The sequence below is a fragment of the Ziziphus jujuba genome, chromosome 1 (genome assembly GCF_031755915.1).
Source record: "Ziziphus jujuba cultivar Dongzao chromosome 1, ASM3175591v1".
In the NCBI taxonomy this organism is placed as follows: Eukaryota; Viridiplantae; Streptophyta; class Magnoliopsida; order Rosales; family Rhamnaceae; genus Ziziphus; species Ziziphus jujuba.
This window is the reverse complement of record NC_083379.1, coordinates 26,475,180-26,499,742: the sequence shown is the minus strand read 5'-3', so window position 1 is coordinate 26,499,742 and position 24,563 is coordinate 26,475,180. Positions and strand designations below refer to the sequence as shown.

General features: G+C 32.9%; 1 protein-coding gene across 1 annotated transcript; it reads left to right on the top strand.

The window, feature by feature from the left end:
• The first annotated feature begins 10,845 nt into the window (after nt 1-10,845).
• Nucleotides 10,846-12,877, top strand: LOC125419405 (uncharacterized). Its single transcript, XM_048465228.2, has 2 exons — nt 10,846-11,826; nt 11,976-12,877. The coding sequence occupies exon 1, from the start codon at nt 10,982-10,984 to the stop codon at nt 11,705-11,707; it is 726 nt and encodes a 241-aa protein (XP_048321185.2). The 5' UTR covers nt 10,846-10,981; the 3' UTR covers nt 11,708-11,826; nt 11,976-12,877.
• Nucleotides 12,878-24,563: the final 11,686 nt, after the last annotated feature.

Sequence of the window (24,563 nt, the reverse complement as noted above, 5' to 3'; positions counted from 1 at the left end):
TTTTATGGTGTAGGTATGGTTACTTTGGAATGACACCTTACATATCAAGAATTTCTAGGAAGGTCATCTTCCTTTCTTTAGGTTCGTTTCCATTACTTTGGACCTTAAAAGGTAATATGCCAATCAAATGGCTTCACCCTCACAACACCTTTGCATACTTCATTTCTTTCATATTTCACATTTGCTTTTAGCAAATATATATAACTGTTATAACCAAAACAATTCTAGAAATGAATTATATAAATTTCTACAATTCTGGAACAAATTAAAACCATCACAATATTAGAAACAAATAGCATAGGTTTTAAAAGCAAGCACATGCTCTTGTAAGTACTCGTTCCCTAACTATGGACCTTCGTAGCACTTTGAGTCCATTTGTCTTGTTCTCCTCAAATTGAAAATGTTTCACCATACTCCTTTAGGTATGCATTGTTCCTCCACATATTCTTACTCCTATATTAGTTTAGGAAAAATAGGTAACCTATTTGTCTTTCAATGTTTCTATACACCAGTAAAACCTAGATATATCAAAGTTTTTCATCCAATTGTTTCAAAACAACCAATCAAAATATTGTCTAGGAATTTTTAACACACTTTTTTGGTAACAATGGATTTCCTTGTCTGTCCAGAAACTTGTACTAATCACGGTCAAAACATACATACAAAATTCAAGAAATACAAGAGTTCACAAGAAGTCAGAGTAATCTTAACTCCAACACTTGTACATAGCAGGGATAGAGGGATTAAAATATTACATAAATATAAATTACAATATAATAATAATAAGCTTAATATACAATAAGCCTATAAGAATTAATATACAAAAAACTTTACCATAATCTGGACAAATAATAATAAACAAATAAATTAATAAAAATATTGATATGTAGACCTGTTGGATTGAAGTAGGATGTAGGATTGAACTTTGATCCGAGGCCTATGTTCCACATAGTGTTCTTGAAATAGATTTGCCTTTCACTGGTGCTAGTGAATTTAAATATGTTTGTCTCCTATGATACAATAGACTACGAAAGCTTCAAATGTTGCACCTTTGAGCTCCTTTTAATGAACTTAAAATTATCTTTCCTCTATCACATTGAAACCTATAGCCACAAAAAGTTTCTGGATCTACAACAAGAAAAGCTTTCTAATTTTTCAAAAGCTCTCTATCGAAAATTGAAAAATGGACGTCAATTTATAGACTTTTTCATGCAAGGGTATTAATTGGCTATTTACCTGGGCTCATAAAAGCTAACACCATTACAAATTTCATTCACCATTTAATATGGTATCAAATTACCATATTTTTCAAACAAATAGTTTTGTATTCTTGCTTAATATGAATGTTATATTGATATATGATTTTTTATTTATTTATTTTAGTGATGGGTATAAGGAAAAAGAGAAATTTGGTTTCATGCCATGAGTATTATTGCTATAAGTTGCATATTAGAGCAATAAATAATTCAATAATTTTAAGAATAGTTCATCTTTATCAGCAATATATTGTAAATATATATGTTAAATAAGCAATTTTTATGTAATACCCTACTTCCATTGGTGTACCTGTCATTCTCTACCAATATTATCCTTAGTTTAGCCATGGCACTCGATATGAGGTTTTTTTTATGTTCAAAGCTTCCCAGGAGGTCACCTATGCTAGGATTGCTCTCGCCTAAGCATGCTTAAATTCGGAGTTTTTTCGAACCCTAAAGCCAACGACTTTGAAAAGGCATTGGCATTATGAAAGTGACTATCATTACATTTGAATCATGATCCACACTCGGGCAATGTGGCTTGAACATCAACTCGCCTACTAGTGCCCTGCACTTGCCCACACTAGTCATCATAATCCACCCTCTTGGGCTTAGTGTCCTCATTAGCACAATTCCAGCAGAGTATAGGGTTTAATACTATTTGTTACACCTCACTTCAACTGGCTCTTAATCCATACTCGAACAATGTGGGATTGGACACCAAGCATCCTACTAGTGTCCCGCACCCAACCACATTGGTCATCACAATCCACCCCTTTAGGGACGAACGTCATTGCTGGCACACTTCCAGCTGGGTACAAGTTTTGATACCATTTGTAATGCCCCTCCTCCACTAGTGGACCTATCAACCTCTGCCAATTTAGCCACCGCACATAATTTGGGGTTTTATGTTCACAGCTTCCTAGGAGGTCACATATCCTAGAATTGCTCTCGTTTGAGCATGTTTAATTTTAAAGTTCTTTCAAACTTTGAAGCCAACTACTCTAAAAAGTTTTCAGTGTTATGAAAGTGACTATCATTATATTTGAATCATCTCCTGATCCATAGTCAGACAATGTGAGATTAAACACCAGGTAACCTGCCAGGGCTCTATACCTGCTCACACTGGTCGTCATATTTTATGCTTAATTATTTTCAAAGAAAATAGTTTGAGATTCATTCTAAATTATATCAAGAAATAATGGATAGTGTAAACATTAGAGAAAAAAAAAAAAGGTATCAATGTTAGACATAGAACAATACTACTTGCTTCTTTTATAGGAGGTCCTAAAGACGTGCGTAAGAGATATATATATGAGATGACATTTATTCAAATATATGAAAAGCCATATATCTTTATTACAATGAACTGTAACCAAAACTCAATTGAAATTAAGCATGAATTAGCAAAAAATAAAAAAAGTTCAAAATAGATTAGATTTGGTTGAGCATGTTTTTAGAGTTAAATTGCAAAAAAAAAAAAAAAAAAAAAAGCTATTTGAAAAAAAAAAAGGCCCTATTGTTGTTTTATGTATATCATTGAATTTCAAAAAGGAGATTTACTACATGTGCATATATTGATTATTTTAAAATCTCATACAAAATTAGTTTTTCTAATGTTTTTGATAAAATTGTTCGTATTGAAATTCATGATAAAATTAAGAATCCACATTTATGTACTGCAATGATTAAACATATGATGCATGGACCATGTAGTTCCTTGGAATATTTGTATGAAAAAGAGTGGTCAATGTAAAAATCAATATCTTAAGCCTTTCATGTTGAGTATTATTATGAGAAAAGATTGTTGCCCAATGTATAGGATAAGAGATAGTAGTGTTTATGTTGTTGTTATAAATTGTGGGCATGATGATCATTAAGTCATTCCTTATAATCCTTATTTGCTTGATTTTGATTATCGTTTGAATGTTGAAATATGTTCTACAATTAAAGCAACCAAATATCTCTATAAATATCTATACAATGTCATGATATAATTGCAATTAATATTAGTGCAACTGATGATGTGAAGATGTTAATGAAATAAAAAATTTCCAATATGCTAGATGGATAACACCATTGGAAGTAATGTAAAGAATTTATAGTTTTTTGCTGACTGAAATGCGTCCACATGTTATGACTTGACAAGTGCATCTAGAAAATAAATGAAATGTAATTTTTAAATATTATGATAATTTGCAATTTATAGTAAATAATGATTTTTTCAATAAATCAATGCTTACGGAGTTTTTTTGTATGAATAAGATAGATTAAGAAAGTAGACAATAGTTGTGCAAAGAAATGCTAGCAAATTTTATTTAAGGATAGACTATCAAAATCGTGGAAAAAGTGAAAGAAATAATGTATTGTTATTGGTAGACTTGTTATTATTAGTCTTTTTGATGGTAGAAGATATTTTTAAAGATTATCGCTAAATCATATTACTGGACAAACTTCAATTTTGAATTTGAAATTTGTAAATGGTGTTTAATGTTATTCATATCATGATATTGAGTTGTTGTATGGATTATTAAATACAAATAGTGATATTGAAAAAATGTTTAGATGAAGCATCTAAAAATGCTTTATGCATTATGTAGATTATTTGCTACTTTATTGGTTTATTGCAGCCATTCTAATCCTAAGAGTTTATGGAATAAATTCGAAAAAGCATTTAGTGAAGATTATAAGAATTCTATTTATATAGATGATTATATAAAATGCAAAGTTTTACAGCATACCAGTTCATTTGTTGAATCAAGGGGAAAAGAATTATATGATTATTTGATGGTTAATTTTAATTTTTATACAAATGATATACATGATGATTATAAGAAAATTAAAGAGGAATTTCAATTGTTGTAAATAATGAGGATATTTTAGTAGCTAATTCATTAAATGATGAACAGAAATGTGCGTATGATCAGATATCCAATAGCGTTTTTAACTGGTATTCGCCAAAAAGGTTTATTTGCAATTGCTACAACTTTTTTGAGAGTTACTACTTCTATTTTTATTGATGGTAGAATACACATTCTAGATTTAAGACTTCACTTGTTATAGAAGTTAAAAGCGCTTATAACATTAGTAAACAATCAAAATTGGCCCAGCATTTAAGTGATGCAAGATTGATAATTTAGGGTGAATCTCCTATGAAGAGAAAGCAGTAAATTGAATCACAGGATAAAATTTTGCAAGATATAACAATTATGATCATCTTTTTGTGGTAAAGTTATTTTTGGTAGTGATTTTCGGAAAGTGCTACCCATTGTTCCAAAAGCAAGTAGAGAAGAAGTTATAGATTCAAATTTGGTTAACTTATATATGTGGAAACATTTAATAAAGATAAAAATAAGTAAGAATATATAAGCTCAACATGATTCATTATTTTGTGAATTATTATTGCAAACTGGAGATGGAATTGAGGAGCGTATTGTGAATGATTATATACAATTACCATCAACAATCATAATATCTAATGTAGATGATAAAGTTGTATTTAATGATTTGATTCATTGTGTATTTCTTGTATTAGACTTATATGTTAGAATATAGATTTTATGACAAATCATGCAAATTTGACACCAAGGAATGATTATGTAGATGATATAAATAATATTTTGATAGATCTATTTGTTGGTGCTGTTATGACATATTATAGTTTTGATAAATTTATAAATAAAGATAAAAATGATGTTAATGAGAAATTTTAAAATCTTTGATACCAAATGGAATCTCTCCATACAAATTGAAATAAAAGGTGAATTGCCTAATATAGAGATATTGCAATGGAACATGGTTGAGGGACCAGGATCCTCTGCTTGCCTTTTCCAATCCATGTTGCTACTTTATTTTTAATCTAAAACCTTTATTGTACATGTAATGGTTTGTATCATACCATCTTATATTCTACTATTTCATCTAATGGTTTAATTATTTTAATATATGTTGAGTTTTATTTAATTAGTAATATGTTTTATTAATAAATTATTGGTATGCTTAATGTTTTCATAGGCTAGAAGGAATGAATGATTTTAATAATATTTGAGCTTGAAAAAGGATAATATTATGGATCTATAATGATTTATATAAATTCATAATTGATTAGAAAATAGTTTTGTGTCATGCTATATTATTTGCTTAATCAATGCTTAATGAATTTGCATGATTTAATTTATAAGCCAAAAGAAATAAATTAGATTATGTAAATATTGTCAATTGTGAGTGAAAACTACTTTTGATTAATTTTGTGATTAAATGTGGTTAAAAAAGCTACAAGTTAATTAAATTCATAATTACTCTCTTACTTAAAATTGATTTAGCTTTAGTTGATTGCTTTTGTTTAATTAATTTTCAATTACCATTTAAATTGCTTGTTCAACCAAAACCTAACTTTTTTTAGTAGTTAACTCTTGATTCCTTGGGTACAAGAATCATGTTTTTCCATTTTTATTACTCGAAAACGATTCATGCACTTGCGAGTTGATTTTACACATCAAGGTTTTAGTGCCGTTGCCAGGGATTAAGGCATTAATATTAATTCAGATTGGATTAAGTAGTATTTTGAACATTGTTTTTCTTATTTACAACTTTTATTAATGTTTGTTATTTTCGATTTTCGGTTTAATTTTAATTTTGTGCTTGATCAACTTGCAATTAATTTTGATCTTTGTTTTGTAAGTGTTCTTTTTTTAAAACAATTATGGAATATCAATCTTATGGTCATCAACTTTACTAGGATTATGCAATGCCAACTAGTTCTCCAAGTGAAACTTTTATTGCGTTACAAAAAGGAACTTGCTATCATATTTAATCGAGTTGCAAATTTTGGGGTTCAAGTTATAACATGTGAATTGTGTAGAGGAAATCATTTAAGGGTAGATTGCCAAGTGGAGAACCCTTTTGCTCTGGATGACTCATTCGATGAATTTCCAAAGCAACATAACTTTTATTTTAACACATATTATTTCGGACAGAGTAATCAACAAAGTTATTCATGGTATGATAATTCAGATATTCCAAATTATCAAGTGAGTACGTCTTCGATTCAGTCTATTGAAAAGCTTAAAGAAACAATTTCTAAATGTTATATATGGAGTGATTTGCAATCTTAAAATCAATATTCCTTAAGTATAAACTTTAAAGTTCAATTAGAGCAACCAATGAGAACTTTTTCATAAGGAACTCAAGAAGACTTGAAAAGTAACACGGAGATTAGTTCTAGTAACCAAGATGATAAATTTAAATTATTTCAAAAGCCACATATTGATGACAAAGGGTTTAAAGAACATGAAAGGAGTCTCTAAAGAGTGAAATGCAATAACAATCCCAATTATAGAGAATTTTAATGAGGTAGATGCATATGACTAAGATTACCCACCGGCAGAAGCTTTTCAATGCACTATCTTCAGTTCATGGGAATGTTCTAAATTTCTTTCAAATTTATTGTGAAAAGGGCTTAAAGATCACCAAAGAGGACAAGTCAATGAATCAATTAAAATAGTATTTCAATGAATAGGATGAGGATAAAGTTATGGGCACATTACATGAAGGCTAAATCTCAAATTTTCAAGCAAAATATAGAATTCTCAAGAGCCCAATATGTGTCTAGATGATCCAAACATGCAATTAAGGCCGAATGCATCCCAAAAGAAAACAAACAAAGCATTTTTGGACCTAAAGAAATACAACCTACCACAATGAAAGTGCAATTCACACTTTTAGTTCAAATTGAGACTTACATAGTACAAGGAGTTAAAAGGTCTCAAGGGCCACAAGATTATCATAATGCACAATTACCATATCCTAAGTTTAGACAATATTATGAGGATGATATCATTTACATATTTAGTTTGGATCAAACCTAACGCTCATGGAACGCAACCATGTTTCCTTATTTACCTTTTATTCATCTATTTATTATATTCATTTTTAGTTGTTTTCTTGTTTTTAGGATGTTTTAATGTGTTTTATTTGAGTTTTTGCAAGAGTTTTAAGGTGTTGAAGTACAAAAGAATAAAAGATAGATTTTAGGAATTTTAAAGCTCAAGCTAAATTTTAAGAGTATAACCACCTTGAACATGCAGTGGAGGGCATCAACTTGAATGAACACATGACCCTATCTTTGCATGAATGGTATGTAGCATGTAGGTTTATTCCCAAGTTTTCATAATGGGAGGCACATTCTATGTCTTCAAAGGGGAGTACTCCTTACATTTTACTTTTACTTTACTTTATGTATTTCATGAAGAGGATATTGTTTTTTTAAGTTTTGAGGTGAAAAGCATGCTTTACATCTTTTAAATCTTGTCTTTTAAGTGTTTTTTTTTTTATTTGATTGCATGATAGTTTTAGTTTTTACTTTCCTTCATAAAAGTTTTGAAAAATCCAAAAATATTTTTACTTTTAGTATGTGTTTGTGTTTTGCCCAATCACTATGATTGAAAAATTAAGAAAAATATTTATTCTTGTATTATTTTCTTTAAGTACTTTAATGAGCCGATAATAAGACTATGATTGAAAATAAATTATTTATAGATAGTGGATTTGTTTTTACTGAAAGATTAGGGAAAGGTTAATCTAAAAGAGAACAAGGTTTTCAAATTGTTGGAAATTGACTTTTGGAAGTGATGTGCTCGGCTTGGTTAGAGTAAGCTGTTGGAAAAATTTTCAGCAAAGCTGGTTTTGTGTTTCTCTTCTTTTCAAAACAAAAACTAAGGTATTTTCCAAAAAACAAAAATCACTTATTTATTGAAATGTTTGTACATATATATAGCTTAGAAAATTGGTATTTCAGCACACCATAACCGATCCTATGGACCAATATTTTTCAAGTTCTTCATGGTAAAGTAACAACATGTGTAAAGGTAACTTCATCACATAATTCATAAGGTGTTGACAAGTGTTGCTGCCTTATTGAATACTTCATGTTGAAGTAGTCCTTATGCATGATGCCACATGTTTTCACATGTATTGGAGGAGAGGAAGGCTGAATGGTTAAGCTCCATGTCAATAAGTAGCTGTCCAAGTCATCATCCTAGTCACCAAGGTGCTTCCATGTTATCAAGGTGCTGAGATTTCCTTAAACCCTAATTTAGCTTATACATATTAATTAAAATATTTTGATGTCTTTGTACACCAACTTAACTAGCCTAGATTACACAAAGTTTGGTTTGAACAAAATATAAATGAAATACAAAAAAACAAGCTTAGGTTCCAACCCTTCAGCCAAGGCTCTAAAGAGAACAAGGTTTTCAAATTGTTGAAAATTGATTTTTGGAAGTGATATGCTCGGCTTGATTAGAGTAAGTTGCTGGAAAATTTTTCAATAAAGTCGGTTTTGTGTTCTCTTCTTTTCAAAATGAAAACTAAGGTATTTTCCAAAAAACCAAAAGCACTTATTTATTAAAATGTTTTTACATATATATAGATTATAAAAGTGGTGTGAAAGCACACCATAACCGATCCTATGCACCAATATTTTTCAAGTTCTTCATAGTGAAGTAACAACATGTGTAAAGGTAACTTTATCACATGCTTCATAAGGTGCTGTCAAGTGTTGCTACCTTATTGAGTACTTCATGTTGAAGTAGTCCTCATGCATGATGCCACATGTCTTCACATGTATTGGAGGAGAGGGAGGTCGAATGGTTAAGCTCCATGTCAACATGTAGTTGTCCTAGTCATCACCCTAGTCACCAAGGTGCTTCCATGTCATCAAGGTGCTTAGATTTCCTTAAACCTTAATTTAGCTAATACACATTAATTAAAACATTTTGGTGTCTTTGTGCACCAACTTAACTAGCCTAGATTACACAAAATTTGGTTTGAACAAAATATAAATAAAATACAAAAAAACAAGCTTAGGTTCCAACCTCTCAGCCAAGGCTCCTAGGTCTTGGGTTTGCTTATGTTCATGACTAAAAATGCTATGATTCTCTAACATTTATATATGCTTAAATGCCAAAATTTATATTCACATGTTGTTACTTTCAATAAATTTTGAACACATAATCTATTATGCATGATTTAGATTGTGTTTTGGAGGAGGTTAAAGTACTTTATTATTAATTGAACTCTAGAACCGGCTTGATTATTGCTTAAGGTGAAATTTTAGCCAAATGCATTACAAAGAACATGATTTAGACTATCTATGTTTGAGTTTGAGTATTTTAAGCCTATCTAAAATATATATTTTTCATTTGAAACTTATTTGAGCCTTTTATGATGCATAAATATGCATATTAAAGCCTTTTGTTCAATAAACCACATTTACGTATCCTCTATAAGCCTTAAATTTTCTTTTCCTACCTTGAATATACAATAAAGAGACCCTTAATAGAATTGATATGAATATATGCTTCTTAGTTTCTTGAAGCATTGGAAAAAAAAAACAAAAAAAGTGAAAAGAGAAGTTTAAAGGTTAAGTATATACTGAATTTGGCTTAAGCATTTACTTTTATGTAAATTGGAGGTTTTAAATGTATAACACAAAAAGGGAAAAAATTTGGGGTTTAAAGGTGTTAGAGTTTGTTAAAATAGCCATGTGCTTGCACGTGCTTTTCTTTTATACAGTCAGAGTTAGTTAGTTAGTTTTTCTAAAATCAATTTTTAATCCTCCTACGTATATCAATAAGATTGGTAGCTACCTTTCTAGTTGGCTAGTTGTTTAGATTGTAATGAGCTATTTAAATAGCTCTCGAACTGTTTTGCAGTGTAAGCAATAATCATTTTTTTTTTTGTCTATTATTCTCTGAAATTTTTCCTCTGTTTCTTTTCGTTTTGCTTGCTGGTTTTCTCAGCTTTTCTTATTTTTCTCTTCATTTTATTTTCTGCCAAACACCAGTTCTCAAACCTTAAGTTCATTTTCTGAACATTATCATTTGCTGGTTTTCTCAGCTTTTCTTGTTTTTCCTTTCATTTTCTTTTTTGTCAAACACCAGTTCTCAAACTTTAAGTTCATTTTCTGAACATTATCATGGTATCAGAGCCTTATTCTATGGCGGAATTGCAAAATCCGATCCTCATTGTTTCTCCTTTTCCCAATAATGTCTTCAAGCTTGATGATTCCAATTTCTTCATCTAGAAATCACAAATTTTACCTGTTATCAAAGGGCACAAATTTCTCAAATTTCTGCAATTTTCTTCTTATGAGGATTATCTGAAAGATCAACGATTTGATTCTATTCAACCAAAAACAACTTTGCCAAGCTCATTGATCCACTCCAATCAACTGAATAATGAAGATTGGGAAATTCAAGATCAATTTCTTGTTTGATGGCTGCGAAGCACAATTGAAAATGCAGTTCTAGGGCATTTCAATGGAAAAGAAACCTCCTTCAGTCTCTGGAATGCCATTGTGAATAGGTATGTGGCTCAATCTCCCACTAGAATTTTCCACTATTGACAATTGCTTCAAAGTACCAAAAAGCATGGTCTTTCTATAGATGCTTATATTTTGAAAATGAAAAATTTAGCTGATAAACTAGTGGCTGCTAGAGATATTGTAACTGAAAGAGATTTAGTCTTGTATGTTCTTGGGGGGTTAGGATATGACTTTAAGCCAATTTCTACGGTTCTAGAACCAGAGCAGTATACATTGGATGAAATTCAATATCACCTACTCTCTTGTGAAGCTCAACTTGAAGAAGAAAACATTGCACTTAACTATGAAGTAACACATAAAGCTGCTCATCTTGCATGTAATTCTGGTTTAGTCTCCTCAAATGGTGTTGATTTACCTTTCCGTGCAAATCAAGGACCTAATAATGGTCATGGATCTTACAGTGGTTTTCCTAACCAGTTTCAAGCAACTGAGCCTCACTATCACCCTCCTATTTCTGGTTTACAAGAACAAGACTTTCAGCGTCAAGTCTTTACTGCTGTTCAGCAAATTCTTGGTAGAGGAAGAGGTAGAGGCAGGATTTATGGTAGAGGAGGTGGTCGAAATTCAAAGCCAACTTGTCAACTCTGTCACACATATGGTCATTCAGCTCCCTACTGTTACAAGAGATTTGACAGTTAGTTTATGGGACACACTACGGCAAACTCTGGTTACAACTCAAATTTTCAATATAATCCACAGCCGTATGTTCCTTCTCAATCTTATGGGCACCAACAAGTTGTCACTCCACAGTTTGAAAGTCCACCTCAGCATTCTGCTTTTCCTTTACCAGCTTCCCACTATCCTTCTTCTCGGTCACAAGCTTATAATAACAATCAAAACCAGTCTTCTCAAGTACCTTACTCTGGTTATCAAAAAGGGCTCGACTTCTTACTCTCAGCCTTCTACCTCTCAGATTCAAGGAAACTTGGCCTATACTAGTGTTGCTTCTCAACATTCAGGAGGACATAACTCAGTTTCACCTATTGTCGTAGTTTCTGAGAAGTTTGCTGGGGCTTGTCAAGTTGCTCATCCCATGACTCTCACTGACTCTTTTTTCGTATCTTAATAGTGGAGCAACAAACCATGTTGTTGCTGATGGTGCATCTTTACTTGACCAAGTTGAATATAAAGGACCCAATAAGCTGATGGTTAGAAGTGGCGCACATATGGACATAACTCATATTGGTAACACTCTTATTCCCACTTGTCACTCAGCTGTGAAATTGTTAAATGTGCTAGTTGTGCCTTACATGGCCAAAAACTTACTTAGTATTTCGAAATTGACTCGTGATAACATGTCTATTGAATTTTATTCTTCTCATTGCATGCTAAAGGATCATCAAGGGAAGTCCATCCTTAGAGGAGTGAATGAAGGAGGGCTTTATAAGCTGCTGCTTCCTTTCTTTCCACCTTACCAGCACCAAGCCATCTTAGTTCCCCGTTCCACCTCAGCCTTGTCACAACATTTTTCTTCACCTAATCGGCCTTTGTTACAACCTTCTCCATTGAGAAATGAAGATAATATAGTTAGTTTTGATGTCAAGTGTCCTAAACAGAACTCTAGTGTTCCTATGATCTCATCTTGTATCTCTAATTCAATATCACCTTGTATTTCAGTTTCAGTTTGTAAGCCTTGCAATTCAGGTTTTCATTTGAATAATGAAGTAAATGTTTGTACCTGTAATTCTTGTAATTCTGCCATTGCACCTACTTTTTCTATCAATAATACAGACACTACAATTGACAATTTTTCTTCTTTGTCCCCTGAATCACTGTTTTCTGCTGCTATAGACTCAATAGATATTAATATTTTTCATAAAAGACTTGGACATCCTTCATCCAATGTTCTCTCTAAAGTTCTTACTTTGTGCAATCTACAACCCAATTCGACTTCTCTTCATTTTTGTGATGCCTGTCAACTTGGCAAACAACATTTAGTCTCCTTTCCTAATTCTTCCTCTCGAGCTTCAGCTCCTTTGGAACTCATACACACTGACTTACGGGGCCCTACTCCTATAGTTTCCTTAGAGGGTTTTAGATACTATATTCAGTTTCTTGATGATTTTTCTAGATATGTTTGGATTTATCCCTTGAAACTAAAATCTGAAGCTTTTCTTACATTCTTTAGGTTTCAAAAATTGGTTGAACTGACTTTTGCTAGAAAAATCAAATCAGTTCAATTTGATTGGGGAGGAGAGTTTCGATCTTTCTTACCTTACCTTAACTCTCAAGGAATCCAATTCTGATACCCTTGCCCGCATCTGCATCCATAAAATGGGAGAGTTGAAAGAAAACATAGACATATTGTTGAAATAAGTTTAAGTTTACTAGCTCAGGCTAGTATGCCTTGAAAACTATGGTGGGATGCCTTTAGATGTTCTGTTTTTCTTATAAATTGACTTCCTACTCAATCTTTGAACAATCAAATACCTTTTTCAATTTTGTTTAATGAAAAACCAGATTTTCAGTTCATGAGAGTTTTTGGTTGCACTTGTTATCCCTTTCTTCTACCTTATAATGATCATAAGTTTCAATACCATACTCAAAAGTGTGTTGTCCTTGGCTATAGTTCTGACCATAAAGGATATCGCTGTCTTCATCATACTGGTAGGATTTATGTCGCAAAGAGTGTCAAATTCAATGAAATTGAGTTCCCTTTTGCTACTGATACAAATTTTGTTTCCATGTATTCATTTTCTTCTTCCCTTTCTAGAAATACTACTGATTTTTCAGCTTCTCTCTTCATTTATCATCGACCTTCAGTTTCTAAGTCTCCTAGTTCCCCTCTTAGTTCAGACTTTGTACCTATCACAACATCTCCTTCTCTTCCTACTCATTCAACTGCTGATTTATCTGATTCTATACCACCTTCTTCCTCTCTTTCATCTTCTCGTTTGATTACCAAACCCTCTTCTTTACCAACATCTTCTGTTCATCCAATGGTCACTAGATCTAAAGCTGTACCTTCTTTTTGTCCTCATCCAATGGTAACTAGATCTAAAACTGGCTCTCTCAAACCTAAAAGTTTTCTTACTACAAAATTCCCTCTACCTTCAGTTTCTTTTGCTTCAATACAAGAACCTTTCAATATTAAACAAGCTCTAGCTGACCCTTCTTGGAAACAAGCCATGACTCAAGAATATAATGCTCTTCTTCAAAATAACACCTGGACATTAGGACCCTATGATCCTAGCATGCATTTGGTTGGACATAAATGGGTCTTTCGAACTAAGTATAAAGCCGATGGCACTGTTGAGAGATTAAAAGCCAGGTTAGTTGCAAATGGTTTTCATCAAACTCCTGGTATAGACTACAATGAAACATTTAGTCTGTGATTAAACCAGCTACAATTCGTATTGTTTTATCATTGGCATTGTCAAATCATTAGGAAGTAAGACGATTTGACTTCAACAATGCTTTCCTTAATGGTGATCTAACTGAAGCTGTTTATATGGAACAACCTCAAGGATTCGAAGATTTGCAGAAACCTAATCATGTTTGCAAGCTTACAAAAGCTCTTTATGGGCTCAAGCAGGCTCCTCGAGCATGGTTTGAAAAATTAAAAACAGTTCTTCTACATTTTGGTTTTAAGAACTCAATCTCAGATTCTTCATTGTTCATTCTCAAGACAACTCAAGCTTATGTTCTTCGTCTGGTTTATGTTGATGATATTCTTATCACTGGAAATGATTCAGTTTTTGTTGCTCAATTGATCAAACATTGCATGATATCAAAAACTCAATTGATCAAACAATTACATAATATCTTCTCTCTGAAAGATCTAGGGGCTTTGCACTATTTTTTGGGTATTGAAGTCACAAGGACTGATTCAACAATGTTCTTGAGTCAAGCTAAATATATCTCTGATTTGCTAAAAAGGTCAGCCTTAGATGGTGCTGAACCAATTTCATCTCCTATGTGCTCCAATATAAAGCTTTCTAAAGGTGCTGGAGATCCTTTTCATGATCCTGCAGTTTATAGGAGCATCGTTGGTGCTTTGCAGTAACTCTCACTCACTCGGCCTGACATTTCCTTTTCAGTTAGCTGTCTGAGTCAATATCTATCAGCTCCTACTACTTAGCATTGGGAAGCTTGTAAACTTGTTCTTAGATATCTCAAAGGAACTATGTCTTATGGTTTGAAGCTTACTGCTAATTCTATTTTACAAGTTCAAGATTCTAATTGGGCAAGTAATGTAGATGATCAAAGATCTGTCAGTGGATATTGCATTTATTTTGGCTCGAATGTAGTATCATGGAGCTAAAAAAAATAGCAGGTGGTTGCAAGGTCTAGCATGGAAGCAGAATATCATGCTCTAGCTCATATCACCTCAGAAATTTGTTGGCTTCAAAACCTAACAAAAGAACTTGATTATCATATTGACTGTCCTATAGTGTGGAGTGATAATACAGGAGCTGCTGCTCTTGCTGTTAATACAGTTTTACATCAAAGAGTAAAGCATATTGAAATTGATCTCCATTTTGTGAGAGATAAAGTCATTCAAAGAAGCTTAGAGGTGCGTTATGTTCCTACTCTTGATCAAGTAGCATCTTCACTAAACCCCTTGGTACTCTTCGTTTTCAACTTCTGCGAGGCAAATGCATGTGGGAGATGTTAAGAAAGTGATTGGAATTTCTTAACAAAGAAGAAGAGGTTGCTTCTGAGGGGGAATGTTAGAGTTTGTTAAAATAGCCATGTGCTTGCACGTGCTTTTCTTTTATACAGTCAGAGTTAATTAGTTAGTTTTTCTAAAATCAGTTTTTAATCCTCCTACGTGTATCAATAAGATTGGTAGCTGCCTTTCTAGTTGGCTAGTTGTTTAGATTGTAATGAGCTATTTAAATAGCTCTCGAACTGTTTTACAGTGTAAGCAATAATCATTTTTTTTCTGTCTATTATTCTTTGAAATTTTTCCTCTGTTTCTTTTCGTTTTTCTTGCTGGTTTTCTCAGCTTTTCTTATTTTTCTCTTCATTTTTTTTTCTGCCAAACACCAGTTCTCAAACCTTAAGTTCATTTTCTGAACATTATCACTTGCTGGTTTTCTCAGCTTTTCTTGTTTTTCCTTTCATTTTCTTTTCTGTCAAACACTAGTTCTCAAACCTTAAGTTCATTTTCTGAACATTATTAAAAGGAAAAGATAACGTGTGAAAAAAAAAAAGAAAAAGAAGAAAGAGACAAGAAAAAGAATAAAAAGCTTAATGATGAGAACTAGGCCAATTACTAAAGCTCAAGTGATGCGAATCCGCCCGAGCCCCCACAACCGACAACCCGCTAGGGTGCTGACCTGATATGGATGAAGACCGGGCCGATCATTAGGGCTCAAGCCAAGAAGTTTAAGGACAACCTTGCTGCCTTTATCCAGGGTATAATTCATTCCCAAAAGGGCTTGTCCATACCCGAAGATCCAAGACCTGTTTTGAGCATACAAATTGTGGAAGCCAATACTGACCCCGGTAGCGATTTTTGTGCATTTATGGATTTTGAGTAGCGGGAAATAGGTTCAAATCTTCTTGAATTCACTTAATATCACTAGGAATTCATGGGAACTGGTCATGACCAAAGCTTTTCTTTTCATTTAAGTGGTGTGTGCATGAGAGAGAAAATGGTCGATTTTTGCTGTATTATTTGCTGGCTTTACTGTATTTTACTGAGTTGGCTTTTTCTCTTTCCTCCAAGCAAGGGAAACATGTGGGACTCCATAATAATCTTATTTGGTATCCTAAAAAGCATATAGAAGCTGATTTGGAGCTCAAATTGGTCAAAGATTGATCAAGTCAAAGATTGATCAAAGTCAACTTAGTCAAAAAGCTAGTATTTTAGTTTCCTAATTTGATTTCTACTTTTTGTTTTAGAAAATTACCTTTAATTTTGGTTTCTATTTATTTATTTGCTGGAAAAAGTGATTTAGGAAAGTTAATATTTTATTATTTTAATTGTAAATTAACTAATTCCTAATTCCAAAATAAAGAAATTTATTAATTAGAAATTAGACTTAGGAAAGTAGTGAAATTTGACCACATTTAGGAAACAACAAGCATGGCTAGTTTTAGCTTAGTTTTTTTAGGGTTTTATTTATGACTTTGTAGCCTATTTAAAGGCTTATTTTTTCAATGAGAAGACAGCCTGAATATTATACAGAAATTTGTTTGTGAGATTGAATTCTCTTTATTATTTTGAAAACCTAAAACACCATTAGTGAATGAGTGTTTTAGTTTGACTTATCAGTAGGCCTTCCATCAGCTATTGTGGTGTCTTCATTATATACCAAGGTTTCTAATCACAGGTTGGTTAGAGATCAAGGTGACCATTAGAACTTGAACATAATTAGATCTGGGCTAATATAATACAGGTTTAGGAGCAAATCGTCCTAGGTTTGTATCATTTGGTATCAGAGACAAATTTTATTTAGGTTTGATCTATCTTTATTTACTTTATTTGTTTTTGTATTGTTCTGCAATTTTAGCATTAGGTTAAGGTAGCTTCTATCATCATACACATTCTACATTTTTAAAAAATTAAAAACTAAAAAAATTCATTCCTAGCTAAATTAGGATTTCCTTGTTTTACCGTATTTTTGTTTCCTAGTTTGTTGGTTGTTTTTTCATCATTGTTCTTGTTAATTTTGGTTTTTGTTGATTTTTCTTTGTTGTTTTATTCTTAAATATTTGCATTCATATATTCAAAAAAAAAAAATTGCATAATTTGTTTTTTTTTCTTTTTGTTTTGGTTGGAGGCCACAAGTTTAGTGATTATTTGGTGTTGCAATTGCAATTTTGGTGTTGATTCTTGTTACTGCAGTTGTTTTACGGTATGTGAGTAAAAAATAAAAAATAAAAAAAATAAAAAAATAAAGAAAGCCAAATTAAAAGAAAAAAAAAAACTAAAAAAAATTCGGTTTGTTGAATTTGGTATCGAAATTTGTTGCTGGAAATTTCTTAAAGCTGCTGTTTGATTGATTATTTATTCAATAGTTGGAGTTGCTGAAGAATTATTTTTGTTGCTAGATATTTGAATTTTGGGTGTTTAAATTATTTGGATTAAAATTAGTTAAAAGAATTGATACAAAACTAGAATTACAAGAACAACAACCAACACTATTCTTTAATTTTGTCCAAATTGATTCTTGTTTGAGTTTGAATTTCTTTCTCTAAAATTTCATTCTTGGATTATTAATTTCTTACCATCTAGTCCAGTTCTTATTAATTCCAAAAGTTTCTTGTTGATTTGCCTTATTTTGCCTAGAAAAGCCGAAAATGAGGTTTTGTTAATTCATTCGGTATTGCTTTCTTTTCACTACTGTTTGATTGATAAGTTTAATTAAACATACTTGTGATCTAATTTCTGTTTATGGGTGTTTTAATTAGAACTTTGAGATAATTCATAGAGTGGAAAAAGGCAAGAGTGTGTGAGCTTAAAAGAGGGTAAAAACCGAAATTAGTGTCGAGATCTTGATTGAGTGAAACACGTGAGGGAGTGATTTTTGGTGAGAATATATTTATTTTGCATTATTCATACTAACATGGCAGATTCAAGGGTGAGAAGAGGAGATCCACCTTTAAGAATTAATGAAGAAGAGTCTGTAGGATTCCATGGTGGTTCTCGAGCTACGTGGAGTAGTGAGCAAACGGACATGAAGGCTATATTGGAGCAATTGCAGCAGATGGATGCCCAATTTTATAACATAGATCAAAGGATGGACAGGATAGAAACATCATAAGGAGGGCCAAATATAAGGTTAAATGCTCATGGAGGTCGAGGTCGAGGTCGAGGGCGACCAAGAGAGGAATTCAGGGGAAGTAACTTTGGAGATGACTTAGATGAGGGGTTTGATGAAATTTTTGAACCTCACGAAAGGCCAATTGGTGGGTGACTAGCAAGCAATGAAGATAATGATCTAGGGAATATCAAGGTAAACATTCCACCTTTCATGGAAAAAAGTGATCTGGAGGGATATTTGGAATGGGAGGAGAGAATGGAGATGATTTTTTATTGTCATAATTATTCCGAGGCCAAGAAGGTGAAGTTGGCAGCAATGGAGTTTGGTCCTTATGCACTCCAATGGTAAACCAATGAGCAAAACACCTGAAGGAGAGTTGGTGATGACTTGATCACTACATGGCGATGATTGAAAGGAGCCATGAGGAAGCAATTTTTACCATCACAATATCATAGGTTGCTGCGTCAAAGGGTTCAATCTTTATCTCAAGGAAGTAGGTCTGTGGAGGATTATTACAAGGAGATGGAGATGCTTATGATGAGGTTAAGCATGAATGAGGATACAGAAGCAACCATGGCAAGATTCCTTGGTGGTTTGAATTGTAAAATAGCCAATCAACTAGAATTGCAACAGTATGTGGAATTAGAGGAGATGTTGCATGTGGCTATTAAATTAGAGCATCAGTTCAAGAGGAGGGGTGTAGGCTCATGGTTTGGGGGTGTTTCCAACAGTAGAAGATCAAATTCAAGTGCTTGAAGAAGCCATCCCATCTACGATTCAAATCTATAACTGAAACTTGTTGAAGAAAGTTCCAATTGGCCAAAAAAGGAGTCCAAAACCTAATCTGTCCAAGCACCAAGGAATGAGGTAAAATCTGATCCTAAACCTTCAAGATCAAGAGAAATTATTTGTTTTAAGTGTCAGGGACGAGGACACATCACTAGCCAATGCCTGAATAGAATGATCATGGTGCAGAAGGGTAATGGTGAGCTAGAATCGGAAAGTGAGGAAAGTGGTGATGAAACCGAGCAAGAGCAGGAGGAAGAGCTTGAAGGTGAGGCTAAAACTTTGATTCTAGTAGAGTGCTGGCTGCATACAAAGATGAGGATGAAATTCAAAGAGAGAACATCTTCCACACCCGATGTGAAATCCAAGGTAAGGTTTGTAGTATATTATCGACAGTGGAAGTTGTACCAATGTAATTAGTAATTTTGTGGCAGATAAACTAGGCTTGACAATAATTAAACATCCCGAACCTTATAGGTTACAATGACTTAATGATAGTGGTGAGATGAAAGTTAATAAACAAGCTAAAGTAAAACTTAGCATTGATAAATATGTGGATGTGGTTTTGTGTGATGTTGTGCCTATGCATGGGGGACATATTTTACTTGGTAGGCCTTGGCAATTTGATAAAGATGCTGTTCATTATGGTAGAGAGAATAGTATTATTTTTAGATTTAAAGGTAAAAAGGTTAAGTTGGAGGCATTAACTCCCAAAGAGGTGTACAAAGATAAAATACAAATACAACAAAGGAGGGTGGCCAAACAACTCAAGGAGAGAACTAGCATAGCCCCCACGGCAACGACACCTATCCAAGGAGTCCAAGTCGTGTGAAACCAACCAGGTAAGTGATCTAAGACTCAAATGAGTGGAAAAATTATGGGAAAGCCCAAAGTGAGGTGAGAAGGGGAGAGAAACCCGAGAGTGTGAGAGAAGTGATAAAAGAGGAGAGTGAGAGCCAAACTGAGTGGAAGAAAGAAAAAGAAAGAAAAGAAAGGAAAAATAAAAAATTTTATTTGAGTTTTGGGGATGTTAATAAAGCTATCTTGAGTAAGAAACCATTGCTGGTCATGATTTATAAAGATAATTTTTTTAATGATCAAGCTAAGTTTGAAGAACTTGAATTGCCAAGTTTCAATTCTTTCTCTTTTGCAAGATTTTGGAGATGTCTTTCCGGATGAAATTCCAAATGGATTACCATCTATTAGAGGGATTGAACATCAAATTAACTTTGTTCCAGGGGTTGCCATACCAAATAGACCTGCATATAGAAGTAATCCTGAAGAAACAAAAGAGCTATAAAAGCAGGTAAGTGAGTTACTTGATAAAGGTTACATTCGTGAGAGTATAAGTCCATGTGCTGTTCCTATTTTATTAGTGCCTAAAAAAGATAGTTCTTGGAGAATGTGCATGGATTGTAGGGCTATAAATAATATCACCATTAAATATAGACATCCAATTCCTAGATTAGATGATATGCTTGATGAATTGCATGGTGCTTGCATGTTCACTAAAATTGATCTTAGGAGTGGATACCATCAAATAAGGATGAAAGAAGGTGATGAATGGAAAATCAAATTTAAGACTAAATATGAGCTGTATGAATGGTTAGTCATGTCTTTTGGTTTAACTAATGCACCTAATATTTTCATGAGGCTTATGAATCATGTTATGCGTCCATTTATTGGTAAATTTGTAGTTGTATATTTTGATGATATTTAGTATATAGTCGAAACTTAGATGAGATGTTAAACATCTTAGGCAAGTTTTAAATACTCTTAGAAAAGAAAGGTTATTTGCTAACATGAAAAATTGTGACTTTTGCAAAGATGAGTTTGTTTTCCTAGGATTTGTAGTAAGTGCTGCAGGAATCAAAGTTGATCAATGTAAAGTTCAAGCAATCAAGGAATGGCCGACGCCAACTTCTATCACTCAAGTTAGGAGCTTTCATGGCTTGGCAAGTTTTTATCGAAGATTTGTCAAGGACTTTAGTACCATTGTAGCACCTTTGAATGAAGTTGTAAAGAAGAATGTTGGTTTTAAATGGGGGAAAGTACAAGAAAAATCTTTTAATTTATTGAAAGAAAAATTATGTAATGCACCTTTATTAGTTTTGCCAAATTTTTCTAAAACTTTTGAAATTGAATGTGATGCTTTGGGTGTAGGTATTGGAGCTTTATTAATGCAAGAAGGAAGGCTCATAGCCTACTTTAGTGAGAAATTAAACGGAACTGCACTAAACTACTCGACCTATGACAAGGAGATGTATGCTTTGGTGAGGGCTTTGGAAACGTGGTAGCATTATCTCATGCGAAAAGAATTTGTGATTCATACGGATCATAAATCTTTGAAGCACATAAAAGGCCAAGGAAAGCTCAACCAAAGGCATGCTAAGTGGATTGAATTCATTGAGACCTTTCCATATGTGATCTGTTACAAGAAAGGTAAGGAAAATCTGGTTGCCGATGCATTATCCTGAAGGTATGTCCTCTTTTCTACTTTATATGCTAGATTGCTTGGTTTTGAACAATTAAAGGAACTTTATGAGCATGATAGGGACTTTGGAGAAATATTTAGGACCTATTTGAAACATGGATTTAATAAATTTTACATATTTAAAGGGAATTTGTTTAGGAAAAATGAACTTTGTGTGCCTAATTATAGCATTCCAGAGTTACTAGTTCGGGAAGGTCATGGGGGTGGTTTAATGGGTCATTTTACTGTTTTTAAAACTTTATCCTTTCTGATAGAAAATTTTTATTGGCCTTACATGAAGAGAGATGTTGAGAGAATATGTGAAAGGTGCTTGAAATGCCAAAAGACCGAGTCCACGTTGAAACCGTACGGATTGTACCATCCTTTGCCGATTCCTTCCTATCCTTAGGTAGATTTGTCTATAGATTTTATTCTTGGTTTGCCTAGGTCAAGGACAGATAAGGATTCAATATTGTTGTTATAGATAGATTTTCTAAGATGGCACATTTTATTGCATGTAATAAAACTGATGATGCAGCCAATGTTGCTAATTTATTTTTCAAAGAAATTGTGAGATTGCATGGAATGCCTACGAATATTGTTTCGGATAGGGATGCTAAGTTCTTAAGTTATTTTTGGAAAACTTTATGGGCTAAGTTAGGTACTAAGCTTTTATAAGCTTTTATTTTCAACTACTTGTCATCCACTAATTGATGGACAAATAGAAGGAGTGAATAGGACTTTGTCTGCATTGTTGAAATCATTACTTAGTAGAAATTTAAGAACTTGGGAGGAATGTTTGCCACATGTTGAATTTGCTTATAATAGGTCTTTTCATTCACTGACTAAATTTACTCCATTTGAAATTATTTATGGTTTTAATCCTTTGACTCCATTAGATCTAACACCTTTATCTTTAAGTGAGAGTACTAATCTAGATGGAAAACAAAAAGCTAATTTTGTAAAGCAGATTTATGAAAAGACTAAGGCAAATATTAAGAGGAGGACCGAGCAATATGCAAGGAATGCTAATCAAAGCCAAAAGCAAGTTGTCTTTGAACCTGGAGATTGGGTTTGGTTACACTTAAGGAATGAGATATTTCCCGAACAGCGGAAGTCAAATTAATGCCAAGAGGAGATGGACCTTTTCAAGTTTTGGAATGGATAAATGACAATGCTTACAAACTTGATTTGCCAGGTGAGTATAATGTTAGTGCTACATTTAATGTTACAAATTTGTTTCCTTTTTCTGCTGGTGATGACTTTGATTTGAGTGCAAATCCTTTTCAAGAGGAGGGGAATGATGTGAATCTGCTCGAACCAGCTGGGGTGCCGACCCGATACGGATGAAGACCGGGCCGATCATTAGGGCTCAAGCTAAGAATTTTAAGACAATATTGCTGCCTTTATCCAGGGAATAATTCATACTCAAAAAGACTTGTCCATACCTGAAGATCCAAGCCCTGTTCTGAGAATACAAGTGGTGGAAACCGATACAGACCCAAAGAGCGGTTTTGGTGTATTTATGGAGCCCGGGCAGCATGAAATGGTTCCAATGCTTCATGGATTCAATACATATGTCTAAGAGGTCATGGAATCAAGTCAAGGTAGTTTCAGAGGCATACAAACAGGGGGTTTGCACATGGCATGAAGATTGGCCGGTTTTTGTTGTATTTTGTGCTGGCTTTACTATATTTTGCTAAGTTGGTTTTTTCTCTTTCTTCCAAGCAACGGCAACGTGTGAGACTCCATAATAAGCTTATTTGGCATCCTAAAAAGCATATAGAAGCTGATTTGGAGCTCAAATTGGTCAAAGTCAACTTAGTCAAAAAGCTAGTATTTTAGTTTCCTAATTTGATTATACTTTTTGTTTTAGGAAATTACCATTACTTTTTGCATTTTATTTATTTATTTGCTGGATAAATAAGTTTAGGAAAGTTATTGTTTTATTATTTTCATTGTAAATTAATTAATTCCTAATTCAAAATAAGGAAATTAATTAATCCAAATTAGTTTAGGAAAGATGCAAATTTCGGCCACCTTTAGGAAACAACAAGCATGGCCAGTTTTAGCTTAGTTTTTTTAAGGTTTTATTTGTGACTTTGTAGCCTATTTAAAGGCTTATTTTTTCAATAAGAAGACAACTTGAATTTATATAGAAATTTATTTGTGAGATTGAATTCTCTTTGTTCTTTTGAACACCTAAAACCCCATTAGTAAATGAGTGTTTTAGTTTGACTTATCAATAGGTCTTTCATCACCAATTGTGGCATCTTCATTATATACCAAGGTTTCTAATCACAGGTTGGTTAGCAGTCAAGGTGACCACTAATATAATTGGATCCGAGCTAATATAATACGGATTTAGAAGTAGGTCGTCCTAGGTTCGTATCATTCTATGAGTCAAAAAAAAAAGCCAAATAAAAAAAATATTCGGTTTGTTGAATTTGGTGTTGAAATTTGTTGCTGGAAATTTCTTAGAGCTGCTGATTTTTTGATCATTTATTCAGTATTTGGAGTTGCTGGAGAATTATTTTGTTGCTGGATATTTGAATTTTGGATGCTTAAATTATTGGATTAAAATTAGTTAATGGAATTGATACACAACTAGAATTATAAGAACAACAACCAACACTACTCTTTAATTTTGTTCAAATTGATTCTTGCTTGAGTTTGAATTTCTTTCTTTAAAATTTGATTCTTGGATTATGAATTTCTTACCATATGGTCCAATTCTTATTAATTCCAAACGTTTCTTGTTGATTTGTCGTATTTTGCCTAGAAAAGCCGAAAACTAGGTTTTGTTAATTCATTCGGTATTACTTGCTTTAGCTACTGTTTTGTTGATAAGTTAAATTAAAATATACTTGGGATCATGATGAGATTGAGCATGAATGAAGATAGGGAAGCAACCATGGCAAGATTTTTAGGTGGTTTGAATCGTG

Excerpts from the sequence above, each read along its gene's own strand:
- LOC125419405 (XM_048465228.2), top strand. The coding sequence starts at position 10,982 with ATGGTGTTGATTTACCTTTCCGTGCAAATCAAGGACCTAATAATGGTC.